Source organism: Pleurodeles waltl, chromosome 10 (assembly GCF_031143425.1).
Source record: "Pleurodeles waltl isolate 20211129_DDA chromosome 10, aPleWal1.hap1.20221129, whole genome shotgun sequence".
Taxonomy (NCBI): domain Eukaryota; kingdom Metazoa; phylum Chordata; class Amphibia; order Caudata; family Salamandridae; genus Pleurodeles; species Pleurodeles waltl.
Window position 1 is genome coordinate 58,506,866 of NC_090449.1, and position 21,299 is coordinate 58,528,164.

At 44.7% G+C, this 21,299-nt stretch overlaps 1 protein-coding gene across 2 annotated transcripts in view; it reads right to left on the reverse strand.

Annotated features, from left to right (window-relative positions):
* The window catches only part of CDK16 (cyclin dependent kinase 16), a 202,091-nt gene that overhangs the window by 109,996 nt on the left and 70,796 nt on the right, over positions 1–21,299 (reverse strand). For both annotated transcript variants that reach the window (XM_069209660.1, XM_069209662.1), the window contains exons 2-3: positions 17,517–17,660; positions 11,661–11,819 (exon numbers count right to left, since the gene is read on the reverse strand). In XM_069209660.1, coding sequence (XP_069065761.1) covers positions 11,661–11,819; positions 17,517–17,660 — 303 coding nt within the window. The remainder of the gene's footprint in view (positions 1–11,660; positions 11,820–17,516; positions 17,661–21,299) is intronic.

Consider the following 21,299-nt stretch of genomic DNA (forward strand, 5'->3'; position numbering starts at 1 on the left):
AGCTTCCTGAAGGTGTGCATGATTTAAAGTTGAAATACATTGGCCTGTTCTCTTTACTGCCTCATTATTATCCGTAAAGTTACCGTTATTTGCCGACTGTTGGTGTGGATAAGGAAGACAGCAGAAACAGCAGAAACAGCAGGCTTTAAACTCAACCCAGGCAGCTGCACCTATATCCATCCGTGCTCTACATTTGCTGCATCCTGAGAAGGTTCTGCAAGTGGGGAGTTACCTTTGACCACCACTAGTAAAATCCATCACCCTCCACTTCTCAATTTTGCCATAGACATATTCTCACCTCAAGCTCTTTTCTAAATAGCGTAGCAATTCTTCTTGTGGTACTTAAGCAGAGCAAAACAGAAATAATCCCCAACTAACATGAGTCCGTTCTACAAACAGGTTCAAATGAATTTGCTTTGAAAATATTATATTGCCCTCCAATCACTTGAATCACTGAAATACTCTTTCAGGGCTCCATTACAAGAGATGTACCCAACTATTCCCAAGCTATGTAGCCATTTGAAAACTAACTTGTACCACTCAATCTGGTGTACACTGGCTGTGTTAGTTACCCGATCGCTGAGCTCCTCTGATTCAAGACTTTCTTTGGAGATCCTTAGTAGAGTTACAGAGGACTAAAGAGAGATCAAGAGTGATATATAGATTTTCTAAGAGATATGAAATATGCCATGCCCGCTCCTCTTTGTTGCCTTTTCAGTGGCAGTGAACCAATAAGAAACACCGCTTGACCAGGTAAATAATGAACAATGCATTGTTTCACTAGCATCCATGTTACAAGGTTGAATTTTGGAGAACTATTCACCAGTATTGTGCCTAAATTCTAAAAGTTGCAGACGTTCTTTGAATAAATTCCACCATTCCTTTATGTGCCCATGGTGCCAGCTGCAGGCTAACCAACAAAAAAGGTTTCATACACACATTACCAGCTTTATCTTCCCAGTATAATCAATTCTCTGTGTGCTATACCCACACTCACCCATTTTGCAGTTATGAAGAATGCATTGTAATTAAAATGTTTGCACATAACATGCCCTCTAGAAAACTATAGCCACGTCACCGTAGCCACATATTAACAAAAGTGGCTACCTTCGTGATCATAAAAACCTTAATGTACCAATACCGCTACATTGCAAACCCATGTTTTCATCATTTTTCTTCATCTCATAACCACAGCCTGTCCATATTAGGCATATTATTTCAATAGTTTAAACGCAGCATATCCATATCAAATACAATCAGGAGCTCTTGCCCTAATCGTACCACATGCTAGTATGTCTTAGGTGCAACTTTGCCACAGAAAAATATTAACTAAATAAATACGATAAAATTGTATTACTTTTTATAACCGCTAAAGCAAATTATAGTCATTTTATCCATATAATAACTACAACACACGTCAGACCAAAATCAAAATGGACAGCATTGTCCTACTTCATAGTTGTAATTCAGAATTAACCTAATCCTTCATAATCTTACAATTAACTTTGTTCAATGTATACAATATCCTATCATTTTATCACAGCAACACTGTACTTGTATCAAACATATCTTAACATATCATAGACATAACTCATCGAAGCCATACCATATTTGTGTTACAATACATGTATAGTAATAGAATTCTTTTTCTTGAAATACAAAACCTATAAACATAATGTAGTACATAGTTTTAGGCTATCATCTCATTAACTTTCCTACTGTGCAAATATTATTGATCTTCATTTCCATACCATAGACATTCGCCTTGCAGTTATGTCCCTTAGGTAACGCTGTTTCGTCTGTCTGCAGATTCCTCAATTTAGGAATCTCTCCAGGCTGGATCTGAAAACTCCTACAATAGCTCCTGCGCAACTAAAGGTGGGTCCATTCCACTCCGTTACGAGACTGTCCTGCAGCTGGACATGATGACATAGACCCATATAAAGCCACTACCACTGCCTATGTCAGTTTAATCAGTAGACACTCCATGCCCGAGAAGGCGGAGATTCATTGACAATTTATTTTTCCTACTTTTAGTGTCTGAAAGCTACTTTGAAATCTCAACAGCACAGAACAGAAGAGGATGGTGAGGAATCTGTGATTAGATACAGTATAAACCAAAAGCAAGTAAGTTACTCTTCTGTTGGATACTTCTAGACACAGATTATTTACCTCGTGAATCAATACACAAGCCATGACCCCTCTCCATCCAAGAGGTGGGTCTGTGGAGATTACTTTGCACCACTGTCTGAACTTGTGGACCGATGCAGTAGTCCTTGATGAATCATAGAGAGATTCTGACGTGGCCGACTGGAGCATGTCAAACACGGAGCCCCTGCGCTAAAGCAGTGATAGTGGGCTTTGTTGTAGTGAATTTAGCCCAATGTGTGTCAGGAAAATATGTAGTACACGGAGGCTCAACTGACGAGACCTGCGGTTTGCTAACGCGATGTGCCGAAGTGGTGGGAATTAGAACAGAGCACAATTCTAAAGAGACCCAAGAACAGTACATACCAATAACCTTAGCAACATTTCCAAGTCCCTATGTGGCTTAATGAAAGGGGCAGGGTAAAACAGATGCGTAAGCCTTTTTAGAAAATAGATAATTAGATAATATGAATAAGAAGGGCTAATCGGGAAAACAAAGTAAGGCTGAAAAGGGCATCAAATAAACTTAACAGTGCTCACAGCAGCTCCTTACCAAAGGTAACAGGAAAAAATGTATGTAGGATAGGCTGGCCTGTAGAGGATCAACCTGCTTCTTTTTGTCCTTGGCAACAAACCTGAACCAGGAGCCTAAATAAACTGATTTGGAGGAAGAATAGCAAGCAGCCAACATGCCATCCACCACCTCAGACTGTAGATAAAATACCCTCAGGTGATGCCACTGAATCTCCATGTATGAAGGTGTAGCTTTTGGAGGTTTGGTGCAGCATCCTGCCTGGTTGCTGAGACAGTATTTCCTCCTGAAGAGGAAGCCAAAGTCGAGGGCAGATGCTCGGGGACACCATTTAGGAGCACCAGGTCCTCCTGACCAAATCCAAGGCCAGAATCAACTATGCTCAGTCCCACCTGTCTTTTTCCAGGATTCGCTGGATCTCTGGCAGAGGTGTAAATTAGGCCAGACTGCCACCAACGTAGAATGGATGTCATAGAGACCCTTGAGCAGTAAACGCCAGAGAGCAGGCGGCTGGACACTCGCCTGTGGAGATAAATTCGGAGCGATCCGCGATTCCTCATGCGGTGTTCCCCATGATAGTGGTCTGTAGCGGGCGCCTTGGTTATCTGGACCGGACCGATTCCTGAAGCGGCGACTGCCATGGTCAGTACAGTGATGTTCCTTCTGTCCAAGTGAAGCACGCCCTGAGCCTATTGAGATCCAGAGCGAGGGAGTACCAGTCCCCGGTGCTACTGGGATCCTGCCTGGGAACCCCTGCGGGCCTTGAATTGTGCTGGAGACGGAAGCTCTGGGTGGAGGAACCCCTGAACTGGCACACTGGAATCTGATTTGTCCCCTGGGGGAGCGATCACCTGCACGCCCAATGTCCCCTAAGAACCGCCACAAGGCTAGAGTCATGGACAGCACAGCGGCCCCCGGGCACAGAGGGGGGGACGTGCAGGACCCACGGCAGATCAAAGTACAGGACACCCTGGACAAAATACTAGGCGCAATAGAAGACACTAAGTTGACACTACAACACAACATCAGTCAGGTCGCGGTTGAGCTGGGCCTCCTGAGGGCTGACCACCACAAATTATCGGACAGTCTCAAAGAGACAGAAACCACACTGGCTGACATCACACCAAAACAAAAAGACCTGCAGGCCGAAATGACGCACCTCAGAGACAGAGTGACACGCCTAGAGCAAAGAGCAGAGGATGCAGAGGGGAGAAGCCGGAGGAATAACGTGCGAGTGGTGGGTCTCCCGGAGAGGGCCGAGGGATTGAATATGGTGGAATTCCTTGAAAAATGGTTGAGCACAGTAGTGGCGCCGGGTCGGCTGACCTCCTTCTACACCCTGGAAAGAGCACATCGTGTACCCTCGAGACCCCTGGCACCGGGCAGGCCCCCCCGGGTGGTGATTGCAAGATTACTACACTACAGAGACAGGGACATCTTGCTGCAAAGGGCAGTAGAAGAGGGCCCATTTAAGGTAGCAAGTGGCGAAGTCACACTGTTTCCAGATTTTACAGTAGAGGTACAGAGTAAGCGTGCCTCATACATGGCAGTCAAAAGGGCTCTAAGGGACGAAGGTATCCAATATTCGCTGCTGTACCCGGCTAGACTGAAAGTAATGCTAGACGGTAAAACAACATTTCTTCAATCCCCTGAGGAGGCATGGGAGTGGCTGGAAGCCTGTGGGGTCCAGACGGAGCGGCTCGGTAAGGGGGGTCAGGTTGGAGGCGGGCCGCGCCGCCCCCCCAGGGGACGACGTGCCCGAAGCCGCCCCCGTATGGCACCATCCTGGAACCAAAAAGAGAGTGGTAGAAGAGCGGCCCTGGAGGCATCGGCCCGTATGAGTGGAGAGGGGTCCCCCCCCGGAGTGCTCGGGAGGAGAATCGGACGAGACCGTGATGTCATCGGCGGGGGGCTCGGGCAGCTCGGTGCAAGCCTCAATAGTAACCCCACAGACTGCAGACGACCTTTGATGCCCAAAGGCTTACCGGACAACCCCAGGGCAGGTGAAACTGATGTACTAAAGGCCCCTCCGCGCAGGGCCACCCCCCTACTGGAATCTCGCCCGTACAGGCAGACTGGCGAGAACTGCAACTAAAGTAGATACAAGCTGCACTGTTGCACAGGGTTTTTTTTTTTTGGGCAGCCTACTGTTCGAGAGGCGCCATGGGGAGGGGGAGTTGGGATAGGCAGTTACAAGTTAGGATGGCAAGGGGTGGAGAATGGTCGGAAAATAGCAGAATTTCATTAATGAGCAGGGGAGAACTGAAGGTAAGGGTGGTAAAGAGTAGCCAATATAAATCTATAAAACACCAACATGACAGAATACAACTTCTTAATGTGGAACGTTAGGGGGATGGGGTCACCGACCAAACAACACAAAATACTGGCTTACTTAAAAAGGAGGAATATACAGGTGGCAATGCTACAGGAGACCCACCTGGCAGCTGGTGAACCTGAGAGGCTGAGACGCAGATGGAGGGGGCGGGTGTTCGCAACAGAGTACTCAGCATACGCAAGGGGAGTAATGATCTGGGTCTGAGCAGGGGTTCCCCTAGAGATGGAAGCTTCCAACATAGACCATGAGGGGAGGTTTGTGATTCTGGAAGGAAGGTTGTACGGCACACCGATTGTCCTATGCTGCATGTATGCCCCCAATTAAGACCAGATCCCCTTTTTGACGAGACTGTCGAGCCACCTCACCCGCCAGAGGAGAGGGGAGCTTTTGGTTGGAGGGGACTTCAATAGTATATTAGATGTAGATTTGGATAGGTCCACTCCCCCGCTGCAGGGTGCAGTGACAAGTAAGATAGCCTGGAAGCTTAGTGAATGGTTGAACTCTTGGGGGCTGGTGGATATCTGGCGGGAACAACACTTACCAGCTCGGGCCTTCACCAGCTCCATACCAGAATCGACAGGGTGGTGTGCACAGCAGACCTTGCACGGGGGATGGTCCACTCAGAATATCTAGGCCGTACACTGTCTGACCACAACCCCCTACTGGTAACATGGAGGGCGACAGGTTAGGCCCCCCCATCCCAGCCTGGAGACTGACCCCTACAGCGCTTGAGGACCCAGCATATAGAGACACCCTGAGACAGCACCTGACTGACCATATTCAATCTAACAGTGGATCCACCACTTCTAGATCAACAGAATGGGAAGCTCTCAAAGTGGTGACAAGGGGTTTTTGTCTGGGACAATCGGCTGGAGTTCGACGCACACTTGAAAGAGAGCTGACCAAACTAGAGAAGATAATACATGAGGGGGAACTGGGACAGGGGGTGGACACATAAGTAAATGAGGAATATAACCAGGCAAGGAGGGACCACTCCCAGATCGAAGAGCAACTCAGATGCCACAACACACAAAAATATTTCTCCTCCTTACAGTCTGAAGAGGGTAGGTCTGGGAAAATGCTAGCCTGGTTAGTAAGACCGGGTGGGGAGGCCGAGCCCATTACAAATGTGCTGGATAAGGAAGGGATATGCAGAAGTAGGCCTGGCCCTGTAAATGACTCATTCAAGGAATATTATACCTATCTATATGGGAAACCGGCTGAAATCAGCACGGAGGTCTTTGATAATTATTTACAACAGATACCTATAACGAGCCTGATGGCCGAAGACAGGGTTAGCCTGGGGGGCCCAGTAACGTTGGCGGAGGTCAGTGAAGCTATAGCGCAACTAGCCCCTGGGAAGACCCCAGGAACAGATGGCCTCCCCATGGACTTTTACAAAACAATTTGAGAAACAGCTGGCCCCCCAGCTGGTAGAGATGTATACAGAAGTGCTACAAAATGGGATAATGCCGGGCACCATGAGAGAGGCGCTGGTGATCCCACTCCCTAAGACAAAATCCAGGCAGCCCTCGGTAACCGACTTCCGCCCCTTGTCAATGCTAAACAGTGATTTTAAAATACTAAGTAAGATCATGGCCAACCGTCTGCTTAACCACGTACCAACTCGTGTACATGAAGATAAGAATGGTTTTGTTCCGAATCTCAGCACCTCTTTGAACCTGAGGCGTCTCTTTGCGGTCCTGAATATGCCTAGCGATGCAAGGCCTACAGCGGGGGTGTTGCTTGCAGTGGACTTTGATAAGGCGTTCGACTCGATCAGATGGGACTACTTGAGAGCAGTGATGCTCCGTATGGGAATGGGTGAAGGTTGGGTCAGATGGGCGGACTTACTATACGCGTCACCGCTGGCAAGAGTGAGGACAGGTAAGACGGTGTCCGACACCTACCCAATTTACAGGGGAACCAGACAAGGCTGCCCATTATCCCCACTGTTATTCGCCCTGGCCATTGAGCCGCTGGCCTCCCAGATGCGACAGGATGGCGTAGGTAGGAGTGGAATGGGGACACCAAGAACATATCATCTCGCTATATGCTGATATACTTCGTCTACCTTAGGGACGGAGAGGGGGATCTCCCATGGGCGTTGGGAGTGCTGGAAAACTATGGGAATATCTCTGGACTACGCCTCAACCGTAGCAAAACATACATGTTCCCCATGTCACCATGTGGCGAACGCCCGACAACATGCCCTGGGGATATGATTTGGGCCCCACAAACCTTCAAGTACTTGGGTATACAGGTATTTCACAACAGGACAGACTTGCGCGAGGGTAACCTGGGTAGAGCACTACGATCCCTGAAGTCCTCGGTTGGGTTCTGGAGTTCGCTGAAATTAACGATAATGGCCAGAATAGCATTATCTAAAATGGTCATGCTACCTCGCCTCCTATATTACTTCGCTAATTTGCCCCTTCTGATACCAGCAGCATGGTTTTGTGAACTTAACACCCTACTCAGGGAACTTATATGGGATGATGGTCGTAGACGCACCTCGCTCTCGATACTATGCAGACCAACTAGCCAAGGGAGTCTAGGAGCCCCAGATTTTGAAGCCTACTAGCTGGCATCCCAGCTGCAATGGGTAGCCGGATGGCTTACAGGTAAGGGTCAGCTGGAGAGGTGCACCGCCCTAGTGGATGAGGAGATAAATCGGTTCATTGCGCGAATGACAAATAGGAAGCTCCCGCCCCACACACACAGCCTGATGACAAGAGTGGCGTCGGCATGTTGGAAGAGGTGCGCAAGAAGGGTTGGAGTGGGCCCCCCGTACTCCCCAGCCCTACCCTTGGCGGTACTCGCGATTGAAGCAGGAGGGAGGAACCTGGGGGGCATGAGCCTCGGATCCTGGAGGAGAGCAGGAATAGAAACGGTGGGAGACCTGTTTCATGATGGAGTGCTGAGATCCTAGCTAACCTTGTTAATGATGGAGTCTCCCCGGGGCAGTTCCTTCTGTTTCATTAACTGGTACATACGCTGAAAACGCATTGGATCACGGTCAACGAAGAACAGGCCACCCACAGGGTGTTGCATCTCCTATTGACATCAGGAGAGGAGGCCCATCTGATCACTAAACTATATTGAGTTCAAATTGAGGATGCACTAGACTCCCTGCGGCCACTGAGAGAGAGATGGGGGAGGATAGTCGGTAAGGAACCGTCTGATGCGGAGTGGAACAGAGCTCTAGCTTATCCCCGGACTGTCGCTCGCACCACACGGCTGAGTTATATACCATACAATTACTTACACAGAACGTACCTCACCCCACATCGGCTAACAGTAATTTATGGGGGAGATCCTAGGACGTGCCCTAGATGTAAAAACGTAGACGCAAACTTTGACCATATGGTATGGAACTGCCCGGAGATCCAGCTGGGGTGGGGCGAGGTGATGTCTGACCTATCAAGACTCTTTAATATGAACCTGACTCCGACGCCCGACGTATGTTTACTGGGCTTTGGGGATGATCTGCTGCAGGGGAGGGTGGAGATCCGCTTTCTGAATCTGGCCCTGGTCCTGTACAGGAGACAGATCGCGAAGAACTGGAAGGCGCCGTTTCGTCCCCTCCCGGGTCAGGTGGAGACAAGACGTTACAACATGGGCCAGAGCCGAACTCCAGGTTCTGAAGAGCGAGGAGGGGAAGGGACTGCGTCGCCACCCTATTGCACAGGAATGGGAAGTAGCAGTGACAAGCTGGAACAATATAGTGAGAGTAATGGACACAGACAGACGCACTAACAGAAGTGGAAACTGGGTAAACAATGGGGAGGAAGGGACGTTACCACACCCACCAGGACATGGCTAGGTTGGACAATGATGAGATCGAGATTGAATAAGAGGCGGATCAATAGTGGATAGAGCCCAGGACATTGAGTAACAGACAGATTGGACTCGGTAGACACCGCACCCACCTGAAATCAGACAAAGTTTAAGAGCACCGGCACCACATAATCTGTAGAGTTCAGTTCCGATTGTAGAGCATATTTCACAGTGTCCGGAACACCATGTACCGTCTAAGCGAAGGTGCTGCATTATGTCCTCTGAAAAAGCAAGCAACACCCTCATTCTATATCCCAAAGGCTGTGTGTTTGTAGCAGCTGAAGACAGAAACTACATTCAGGCAGCATAATGCCAAACTGGGAGACGGAAATACTTTATTGACCTTATCATTGATTCTCTGTAAGTCTCTGTCCAAAAGAGAGGTACAGAGCTTTATTCCTGGGTGTTGCTTCAAAGGATTTGGATAGCCTGGTGCTGGTCTGCTTAACGCTTTGCAATGAGGCGACTCACAGCTGGAATGAATAAAGACTTTGACCATCATCCAGGAAGAGTCGGTCAGGAAATACCTGGAAGGTAACAGCCCAGGTTGCAAAATTCCCACGTAAATGTTAGCTTTAGCCTCTTCTAAGGGTAGATGTAATTCAAAGATGTGCACCATTTTCACCCCATGTCAACTACTACTACAAAGCTAATTACTTTCCTATGTAGGTAGGCCTGAAGGTGACTCAGGAGAGGAAGGCAAGCCACTGACATTTTGCAAATTGTGATAAAGGCCAGCACAGTAAGCTGGGGCCAGTGCTGCAAGAATTATTACCAGGAAGTCCACAGCACAGGGATTTAGGCACGGGACATTGCTGTTGGCAGAAAGGGCTCGTTTCATTCAGGGTCATTCGGCAAAAGGAAAGGGTCCTTCAGTGGAAGTCTGACTGAAAGCCCCAGAAGGGTTATGGAGGTGGAAGGTGCACCATATGGAGAAGGAATCTTAACAATCTGCAGCATGGGCTCTTTATAGGTCACAACCTGCAGTAGAGAAGACAACGGCTGGGGAATTTGGGCAGAATTGGCTCCACGTTTGGCAAGAGTTGGAATCGGGCACGAAAGCGTGAGTTGGGTGCAGTTACTGTCAACTGCCTGAACTTAACCTGGAGTGGAAACATTTGGACAACAAGCAGTTTCAGCTTCGCATGGAGGGCTCCTTTCTTGACCGGTCCTTGGACCTGCATTTTGGGTTCGCCTTAGACTCACATAATGAGGGAGTCCTCGACCAACCTTGCATTTTGCGTTTCATGAAGTAGATCTTGACCTTGCTGAAGGTCTTTAGGTGCATCAAAAAACATTCGTTACACAACTTGTAGCCCTGCTTAGTCCTAGGGCACCATAAGTAGACACTGTGTGGAACTATCATCTACATCTGCTTCCAAAACTTGCAACAAAGCTTGAAATCTGTCGTCTTTGATGGCATCATCCCTACACCTTCCCAAAGCTTAGAATGTGTTAATTCAATGAACAACTGAAATCTGTAGGAGCGGGGCCCAGGATCTGTGTATCTGAGTGCAGAAAAAGAAGTACTGACATCCACAGCCAGGAGTGGTGCCTTCATGTAGTTGAATGTAGTCATGTGTGAAAGGGGCGATGGAGCCCTAACAGAGGTCAATGGTGCAAACTGTGGGCACGCAGCAGCTACTGCAAGTGCTTCTGGTTCCAGTGTGGAGCCTGGGGACATTCATAAAGTAAGGAATCTGCAATTAGAAGTATTCATACCAAAAACTATTTAACATTATCTCCATACTTTATCATAACCACATTAATCTCAAATCAATACTGCATCACGACACAACCCATGTCAACGTTGTAAACTCCCAGCATAACCAGTTCATAAACACAATGTACCCATGTCATAATTATATCAAGCCTACATCATAGTCATATCACACCACAGCCACATCTAACCCATAATAAACCTCCATCCAACTCAAATCACAGCACTAACCAATCATAGCCACATCTAACTCACAGTATAGTCACTTTTTACCTACATCGTAACTAGATTCTACGCATAATCACACCAATTTCATATCTACAATAAAATATATCCACATCATTACCACTACTTTTCCTGATACCCTTCCCATATTAGAGCGCATCCCAACCATATACAAATCATATCACACTTCATACATATTCAGACCCTGGCATGCACAGAATTTAGAGCCCGCAGGAACAGGATGCCCTTCCAATGGCAGAAAAGCGTTATACAAATACCTGTATAGGTGTGCTACCATTACACTGCAGCAGTTACATCAGGAGTGAATAGAATGTCATTTTTACATTGAGAGTCATTAAATCACAGGTAGGTTTTCAGTCTTTTACATTGTAGATCTTTACTTCAGTAGTAGGTTTGTTTTATGTGTCTTAAACTTTAAAATATATACGTGTGCTACCATACACATGTTGTTGAAGTTGGAACTAGAGGGTTAGCGTGTACAGGTAGTAAAGGGTTTTTAAGGATTATATATACACACACACCTGTGCTCATGTATATCTTTATGCACACATAAAATTGAAAAAATGTACTTACCATTTTATCTGTGCGGTAAGCACTCCTGATGTACAGTACTATAATGTAAAGGGACTGATGGAATGGCTGAGATATAATAACTCCTGTGACTGTATTACTCATCACAGCCATTCCAGAATCATATCGCCAAACGTCCAAAATATAATTCCAGGGTGGAATCTAGGAGCCCATATTTGGGACGCCCTTTTTCATTTTCACTTTTGCTCACTCACACCCTTTCGACTCTAGAAGATACGTGCTCCACATAGGACGACGCAGATAAGTACCTAGTCGGCCACTCCGGTTCAGGTAGGAACTGAGGCTCTTGCAGACGGCGCCATGGGGCCGGTGGATGGGCGGCTTTTGGAAGGTGCTTGCAGCGTACTGGTGGAGGAAGGATTGCATGCTGTGAGACGTAGGGGGCTTCCCGTTCTTCATGATGGGTTCTGGGAGCAGACGCCAAGGAGAAAGGAGGGGATGGATGAGGAGTCCAGAAACAAAACAGGACATAGAGACAATGGGGGGAAGAGGAGAAATAAGCACAGGATAAAGAGGATAGATAATAGGAAAAGAAGTTGAGAAGGAGAGCAAGAGAGAGGGAATGAGGGTGGGGCAGAGATTGAAAGTTGAGCAAATGGGCAAAATGAGGAGATCATGGAGAAGCACGGGGGAGGAAAAAATGTGCAGAATTTGAGTGAAGAACGATGGTCATTGGGGAAGGAAAGAAGAAATCAAGGGGAGAAAGTGCCAAAGAGGGTAGCAAGAGAGGAATGAAATGAGAGGATGAAGCAAGGGATGGAGAAGGGATTTAAAGAAATAGTGAGGTTAACGAAAGGCAGATATTTGATAGGAGAAGCATTAAAAGAACCAAGGGATGAAGGCAGGGAGAGACGCATGGCCAAAAGAGTGGGTCATTGGGGAACAGATGGAGAAGACAGCAGTTTGTGGGGATTGTGAATCGTTGGGACAGAGAAAGAACAAACAAGAATGAGAAAGAAGTCAAAATGAGGTACAAGGGAGAAACCCGGTGATAGGAGTGGTACAAATGGTGCAGGCAAATGAGAGAGTAATGTGAAGGGGGCAGATAGGAAAAAAGTGAGAGCATCCGGAAAATAAGAGAAAAAGCAGGATGGAGAGGCCATGAAGTACAAAAGCAACAAGTAGCAATGGAGAATAAGAGTGGGTACAAGAAGATGCAACCATGAAAGAGGAATGCACGGAGGTACAGCGAGCAGAAAAGGTGGTTCATGAGGGTGACCAGTGGCGTTAGCGGGGTTTTGATTTTGATCCAGTGGAGAACAGGGATATGCAGAGAACGAATGTGGGAGGGGAAAATTAAAGTGTAGAGTTGGGAAAGACAAAAGAGGAGGCAAGAGACAGGGTTAACAGATGGTATGTGTGGAGTGAATGAAAGGTGGGAAAACAAAGGAGAGAGCAGAAGCATGGGAGTGGGCATGAGTGTGGGAAAAGGTGTGCGAAGTAATAGGCGAGGGATGCAAAAAGGTGGGAAGTAGTTGTTTGAGAGAAGAGATAGGTGATTGGGGCAGAAAGTACAAAGAAGAGAACCAGGGAGAGGTGGAAGATTTAGAGTGCAATGTAGAGAGGACACGACACAAGAATACAGATGGACAATGTAGGCCGGAATAAAAGCGGTTGGGTGGAAGGTGGAACAGAATGAAAATCCAGAAGAGAACAAGCAAAAGGGAGTTGAAAATAAAACACAGGGTTCAAGAGGGAGGGGGGACAGCAAAGGAAGGAAAAAGTAAAATTAACAAAGGAAAAATAAAAGGCAACAGAACCAAAAAAGGCTCTTGCAATTAAACAGGCAAAATAAGGCAAACATGCACTGCGCACAGCGGTCTAGGTAGGTAAAACAAAACTCACCTGTGCGCACACCCTGCGGCTTTCTTTTCTTACCTGGTACCATATATCGAACTCACCTGTGTGCATGTTCTGTTACCTCCCTTTCTTACTTGACACCATAAATCGAACTCCGCTTTGTGCCCTGCAGCCTTCCTTCCTTACCTGAAACCATAGATCACTCACTTTTGAAGACACACCCTGTGGCATCCCGCTTTTACCTGACAGCACAGACTGGCCTCGCCTCTGAGGATGCCCTGCGGTCTCTACTACTGACAGCATAGATACAATTGTGGGGACAGTCCTTTATTGCAAGATTGTGCTTAAGTCAATAAAGATTTTTTGAGACAATGTAACAGGGACAAAGATGAGAAGGGGTTTATCTGGGAACTGTGACATATAGATTTCCAAAAGATTTGGTGCTAAACCAAGTTAAACTAATGCTTTGTTTAACTCCACTTTTTACAATAACTACTTTACAGAAGACAGTTACAAAGTAACATTATTTTATATCCAACAATGAACATTTCGCAGGAGGAAGCCCGGACTAAATCTCATTGCTTCTTAGAAGATTGACTAGCATGTACGTGGTGAGCATCACTTTGAATACCAACGCTGATGGAACATGTTTACTAACAGTGATAGCTACTTCCTATGCCACACTGGACTGGATATAGCACTTGTTTACAAGGAGACGAGGGGAATGCAGGATTTACTATCCCTTGCATGTAGAAGGGATCTAGCACTTGTTTACAAGCACAATGGGGGTGAGTGGTATCTACTGCTCACTCAACCTACGATTGGATCCAAGACTTGGTAAGTAACACAATGGAAGTAAGCAGTATTTACTCCTCATTGCACGCAGGATGGGATCTACTACTGAATTACAAACACAGTGGAGGGGAGTAGGATTTCATTGCCCTCTTTATAGGAAAGGATCTATCCCTTGTTTACCAACACAATGGAGACAATTGAGACATCTCATTCTATCTTCAAGTCAGATTTACCATTAACTAGCCGAATGGAGGAGAGAGGTATTTACTTCCCATCCTATATAATACAGCATCTAGCACTTGTTTACAAACATAATTCAAGGCAAGTGGGATTTACTTCGCATTCTATGCTGGATCAGATAGAACATTTATTAACTAACCCTATGGAGGAGAGAGGTATTTACTTCCCATCCTATTCCACCAGGGTTGGGATCTACTACTTGTTACAAACACAGCTGAGGGGAGTGAGATTTATTTTCTTCCCTGTAGAACGAGATCTAGTACACTTTTATAAATACAACTAGAGAGTGAGATTTATTTCGCTTCCATGTAGGTTGGGATCTAGTTCTCTTTTATAAATACAACTGAAGAGAGATTTATTTTTCTTCCATGTAGGATGGGATCTAGTACTCTTTTATAAATAAAACTGGAGAGAGTGAGGTTTATTTCGCTTCCATGTAGGATGGGATCTAATATTTTTTTTACAAACAACTCAAGAGAGATTTATTTAGCTTCCATGTAGGATGGGATCTAGTACTCTTATATAAATACAACTGAGGCGTGAGTTATTTACTTTCTTTTTATGTAGAACGGGATCTAGTACTCTTTTATAGACACAACTCGAGAGAGAAAATTTATTTCGCTTCCATGTAGGATGGTATCTAGTACTCTTTTATAAATACAACTGGAGAGAAAGATTTATTTTGCTTCCATGTAGGATGGGGTCTAGTACTCTTTTATAAATACAACTGAAAGAGAGAGTGAGATTTATTTCACTTCCATATAGGATGGGGTCTAGTACTCTTTTATAAATGCAACTGAGGTGTGAGGTATTTACTTTCTTTTTATGTAGGATGGGATCTAGTACTCTTTTATAAATGCAACTGAGGCGTGAGGTATTTACTTTCTTTTTATGTAGGATGGGATCTAGTACTCTTTTATAAACACAACTGGAGAGAGTGAGATTTATATTCCTTTCATATAGGATAGGGTCTAGTACTTTTTTATAAATACAACTCGAGAGACAGTGAGATTTATTTCGCTTCCATGTAGGATGGGATCTAGTACTGTTTTATAAATATAACTGGAGAGTGAGATTTATTTCGCTTCCATGTAGGATGGGATCTAGTACTGTTTTATAAACGTAACTCGAGGGAGTGAGATTTATTTCCCTTCCATGTACGATGGGATCTAGTACTGTTTTATAAACATAACTCGAGAGAGTGAGATTTATTTTGCTTCCCTTTATGATGGGCTCTAGTACTGTTTTATAAATACAACTGGAGAGAGAGTGAGGTTTATTTGGCTTCCATGTAGGATGGGATCCAGTACTCTTTTATAAATACAACTAAAGAGAGTGAGATTTATTTTGCTTCTATGTAGGATGGGGCTAGTACTCTTTTATAAATACAACTGGAGAGTGAGATTTATTTCGCTTCCATGTAGGATGGGATCTAGTACTCTTTTATAAATACAACTGAGGCGTGAGTTATTTACTTTCTTTTTATGTAGAATGGGATCTAGTACTCCTTTATACACACAACTCGAGAGTGAGATTTATTTTGCTTCCATGTAGGATGGGATCTAGTACTCTTTTATAAATACAACTGAGGCGTGAGGTATTTACTTTCTTTTTATGTATGGTGGGATCTAGTACTTGTTTATAAACACAATGGTGGGAAGCGGTAAATACTTCCCATTCTACACAGGCCCGGATCTACCACTTGCAAAATAACCCAATGGAGGACAGAGACATTTAAATCCCATTCTATGTATTTCAGGGTGTAGAACTTGTTCACAAACACAATGGAAGGGATCCGTGCTTGCTCCCTGTGGTACATAGGATTGGATTTAGCGCTTGTGCAATTAAAGAGCAGAGGAGACATCTTTAACCCCAGGGGTACTGGGATGAGTTTAATGCTCAGCTCAAAGACGTGAGGAGAGGATGCCTATTACCACTGCTTTTTAAGAAGAAATTTAGTATTTCTTTAGTAACAGGACATAGGAGAGAAGAATTTAATTACAAAACTGCTTAGAATGAACTTTAGAGCTTGTTGATATTAAAATTATAGCACCGGGGACAGAGTATATTTAACTACTGTGCTACTTAAGATAGAAGTTAGCACTTATTTCATAATATTACAGTAGAAAACAGTTTTTAATTCAATTGCACCTTGGATGGAATTGAAACTCGTACTATAAAAAGGGACAATGTGGTCCTTAACATTGCTTGGAATATGATGGAAAATTCTTTTTTTTTCTTTTTTAAACAGTTGGTGGTGCAGATCCCGCTGCTACTTACGATGGGAATTTGCTTACTTATAAAAAGCTGAAGGCTGTCTAGGGTGGGTTTAGCACTTCAGAAATTTTCAAACAGAAGTGTTTTTATCCTTGATATTATTTATGGAAAAGTTAAGGGTGTCTGTAATAATGGAACCACGTGGAGGAGCAGTTAACTCCGGTGCGATTTAATTGTAATTGGACGGGTAGTTATCACGAATAGCATCTACAACAGGACTTGGCGGTCCAGCGCATGTGGACACTAGAGCTGAACATAGAACAGGAAACTCAGTGGCGGTAATTCCGTCAGTACTACCAGGGGACAGAGAACTACAATTGCAATAAGAGGAAGGACAGTGATGATTTGGAACTCTATTAGGGAGGTACTTGTATTCTCTGCTATTTTATTTAACACAAGTAGTAGTTCTTGGCGGGAGTAAGTGGTAGCATTTGAGCATACTGCCTCCAAGATACACCGTCCACCCACGCCCAAATTGGTTTCTGCATTGAAATAATGCCTAGGGGGTATTGGGGTGGATTGCAGAAAGGAGTGTCGGAGATCATTAAACTCCCCTGAGATAACACTTCAAAATCTGCTCAAGGACTGATATCTTTCTGATCAGTGTGTAGGTATGGTGACAGTAAGGCGAGAAGAACATCCGACATATGGCATGGTGTCAACGGGTTTCCATCAGATACAAGGCCAGGTGGCATGCCAATGGGGATAACCCAGGATTTGGATTCAGCTTCACCTGGAACTCCCAGCTTACCTCTCAGTAATAGATCCAATTTGCTGTTCCTTGTTTTTCCATTCCATGTATCTCCCACCAGAGCTAGAATCCCACCCACTCAAACCAACCAAGCTTCTAGGATCTCCAGTGCCAGTTGAGTAGCAGCCAATGGACTATCAAATGTAACTTCCCATTACTCATTCCCCACTTCCTATTTACTCCCTTGATTTCTCCACACACTGTCCAACCACTTCCCTGCACTTCATGGAGACGCACGTACCATTGTCACTGGTGCTGTTCTCTTCGATGGTGATCTGCTCGGTCAGTTCGGACAGACTCTTTTCGGCTGAACGGCTGCCCCGCAGGGTCATGGATAGCTGCCGCTTGATCTTCTTCATCCTGTCCATGGTGGAGGCTACAGCGGCTGGAAGGGGAAGGAATAGGTGTGTAAATGAAATTGTGCCATTTGAGTTTTTATAGTTTATATTCAGGTCATGAAGGAATTGCTACATCCTCTTCCACAATATCTTCCGGTCACGCTCTTAATACCTATGCCAGGATCTAAGCAAACATGCCACGGTCTGCCCACTAACCCTTATGGAGTTCTGCTCCTAGATGTTGTGCCAAATTTCTATGGCAGCAACTTCGCCAGGTTCCTTCCACAACACCTCTGTTTGGTTCGCTCAAAATACCCGTTTTGAATCCCGCTGGCTGCATTTGTGCCAAGTCTAAACTATCACACCTGTGCACAGTTGTGTCGGCCACAACCATGCTTAACCATTTTGGTAACATCTACGCCGAGTCCTGCCAGAACAAGAAAGCTTGGCCACTTCTTACTAGTCACACAATTTAAGTTACAGCCCCCATCGATCCTGAATGTGTCTACAACTATCAAAGGCTGCCTGAGCAGAAGGTAGAACAGGCTCCTGTTTATACAATAACCAAAAAGTGAATCCTATGTTAATTTAAGACTCACTCAAAGTTGTCAGTGACACAGCCCCAAATCCCTGCACATGGCTACAAGGTTTCCTTCAGTGTGGGTGCTTACTTGTGTCACTGTTGGTGAAGAGGCACATCAACTTCTCACACAAGGTTATTCCACTTGAATGGGAATGTCCCATAGCGCTCTACCCTCAGCCTGGGCCTGTAATAGGATAAAAGTGCTAAAACTGCAGATGGAGCTGCTCATGGGCATCCTTGCTTGCTTGGGCTACCAGGAGCCTGGAGGCCTAGACGTTAGGGCATTTTTGAAGCACTTGTGATATTTCTCCATGAGACGTATACGACACAGAAAAGAAATAAACTTAGCACTCTAAAACTACAATATTAGAGTACGAGCGGAAGAATGAGGAAAATACCATTAAGAAGTTGTATTCAGAATGTGTGATAGTCTGAAATCTGAATTTTTACTACTTTGTCAAATGAGGACTACCGCAATAATAGTCTCTATCATCCGCCTGTGAGTTCTTGTATACTCCAACTCCTTTCTGTTGACTGAAACATCTCTCAAGCTATATACTTATAAAATATACCAATACATTTATTGGAATACCTGAAAATATGGAAAAAGGTGGCATTTCCACCAAGTAAGAATGACGATTTCATAATCGAGAAAATAGAATACAAGAATCAATAAACATTGAGAAAGTCAATTAGCCTGACTTGCAGATCGAGAACTGATAAAAACATTTAAAAAAAATGTTGTTGCAGTGAAAAACAAGATAACAAAAAATGTTTTCTCTATACAACACATCAATAAGATGAGAACAATCAAACAAGTGAATTTGAAAAGTAAATTATTTCGTCTTCTGCAATTTAAGCACTCCAAAATAATTGGCATGATACACCAAACAAGGTAATCAAAGAACAATTCTGAGCTGACATGGCCCTATGAGGAGAAGAGGACTGTCCAGAACCTGTTTAACCCCTGAGAAAAAAAAAAAGACAGAGATAGCACATGCAGAGTTACTTTGAAGTGTTAAGAGTTCATTTGCTAAATATTGCAAATGCATTGCCAACTAGAAGGATCTGAAACTCACAATCCTATTGGTTGAGATAAAATGGAGCAGCAACTATGCAAAACAGAATGGTGCTCTCTCTCTGGACACTTTGGTGCAGGCTCCCTATAATGCCCATCACAGTGGGTTTAACAGCCCCCTGCCCTTGGAGTAAATGTCCATCTGTCTGCAGTAAGGACTCGGTGAAGTGCACTCCAAGGTAAACAAAGATGCAGCACCTAAACAGACTGCCCTTCAGCACGAGAACTAAGAAAAAGAGCCATCACAAGATATTTGCCAAATTATCAGAATCCACACCAGGCCTCACCTTCGTCACAGAAACACGGCTCATTGAGAATTCTGCACCTATCGCCACAGAGCCATACCACAGCACTGTCAATAAAAATCTTACCTGCTAAACTGGAAGTGCCCTAGCAGTCATCACGCAAGAAATATTTACAACTATGTCAGCTTGGAAACATCACCATGAACAGCTGTAAATCCTTGCTGTGAGAGGTCACCACCACTACTCACTACAATATTCCTTGTTCTTTCATCTTAATCTACAGACCACCTCCCAGCAATGCAAGTTTAAGGATGACTTGCCAGACGCAGTGACCAAGACTTTACTAAATCACTTCAACCTATGCATCCTGGGAGACATCACGCTTGGTTTGACCAGAAGGATTGGTCAACAAACATTTGAATGATAATAAACCTTTAACGTCCAACTGATCATATCAGGCTCAGCCTCCTCTGCTAGTCTCACACTGGACCTCTTATTCTCCAATGTAGGACATGCCTCGGTGATTGTCATGTCCCCAGTCAAACAGAGGGACAACCACACCATTACCTTCAGTATCAACATACCAATCTATAACACCTTTAATATAGCAACTACCATAAACAGCACATTCACGCACAGACACTGGAAAACATTGGACCTCTCAACACAAGTCCCAACTTAAAAAACAGACTAATCACTATTCAACCTCAGGCAGAACCTGTCTTTTACAACTAGATCTCAGTTTCACGAGACAGCCAGAAATGGCTAAAGAACAGGACCAATGGTTACCCCACCCCCCCCCCCAAAAAAAAAACTACGATAAGAACAATGAAAATACGAATCAACAACCTGCAACTCAAGTGCAGGAAAACAAGCTATGAAAATTACAGACTCGTAGCGCAAGGCTATAACAGAACCTCCCCGGTATAATTGAAGCTGAGTGCCCATCAAAGGAATTCCACAAGATTCAAGCAGAATTACGCAATTCAGAATGTCAAAGCCAGAGACCCCATGATGGCAAGCCTTCTGCAGAAAATTCTCCGTGTAAAATGACCAAAAAATTTGAAAAGATTGAAAACTACTTTAAAGAAAAAGCAGCTAACACTTCTCCCATGCATAACAGCACTACCATGATGATGGACAACACCAACCTCCAATCTTTCACCATCTTCAGCCCCTTTCTCAAAACCAGTTCTATGACATTATCAATGCTAGCAGCCTATCAGGATGATGGCCTTCGCACCCAACAAACTGCCCTACCCCCCCCAAAAAAAGAAAATATATCCAAAAACAACCTTGGCACAAACCTGTGCAGGGGAAGTAGTGATAATTACTAAACAAGTCCTCGGAACAAGTATCTTTTCTACCGGAGCTACCACCAATCAAGAAGAAATATCTGGTCCCATCCAATCCAGCAAACTACAGGGCAATCTTCAATGACCATTCCTAGGTAAACAATTGGAAAGAGCATTTTTACTTAAATATCCAGTGTACTGAGGAAAATAACTTAATATCTGACCACCAGTCTGGATTCAAACAAGCAGAAACAAGGAGTTGGTCCTCATATCCATTTGTAACGACCTAAAGCTCATGGTGGACAAGAACAGCGTGGGTGTCTTACTGCTACTAAACTTATCAGCAGCATTTAACACTGTTTACCACCAGATGCTATTATAGAGACTCAAATTCAGAGTATTTAAATATGCCCTAAAATGGATTGGATCTTACTTTAAAGACAAACAAAGCTTGGTTTTCATAACACCCTTTGTAGCCGCCTAAT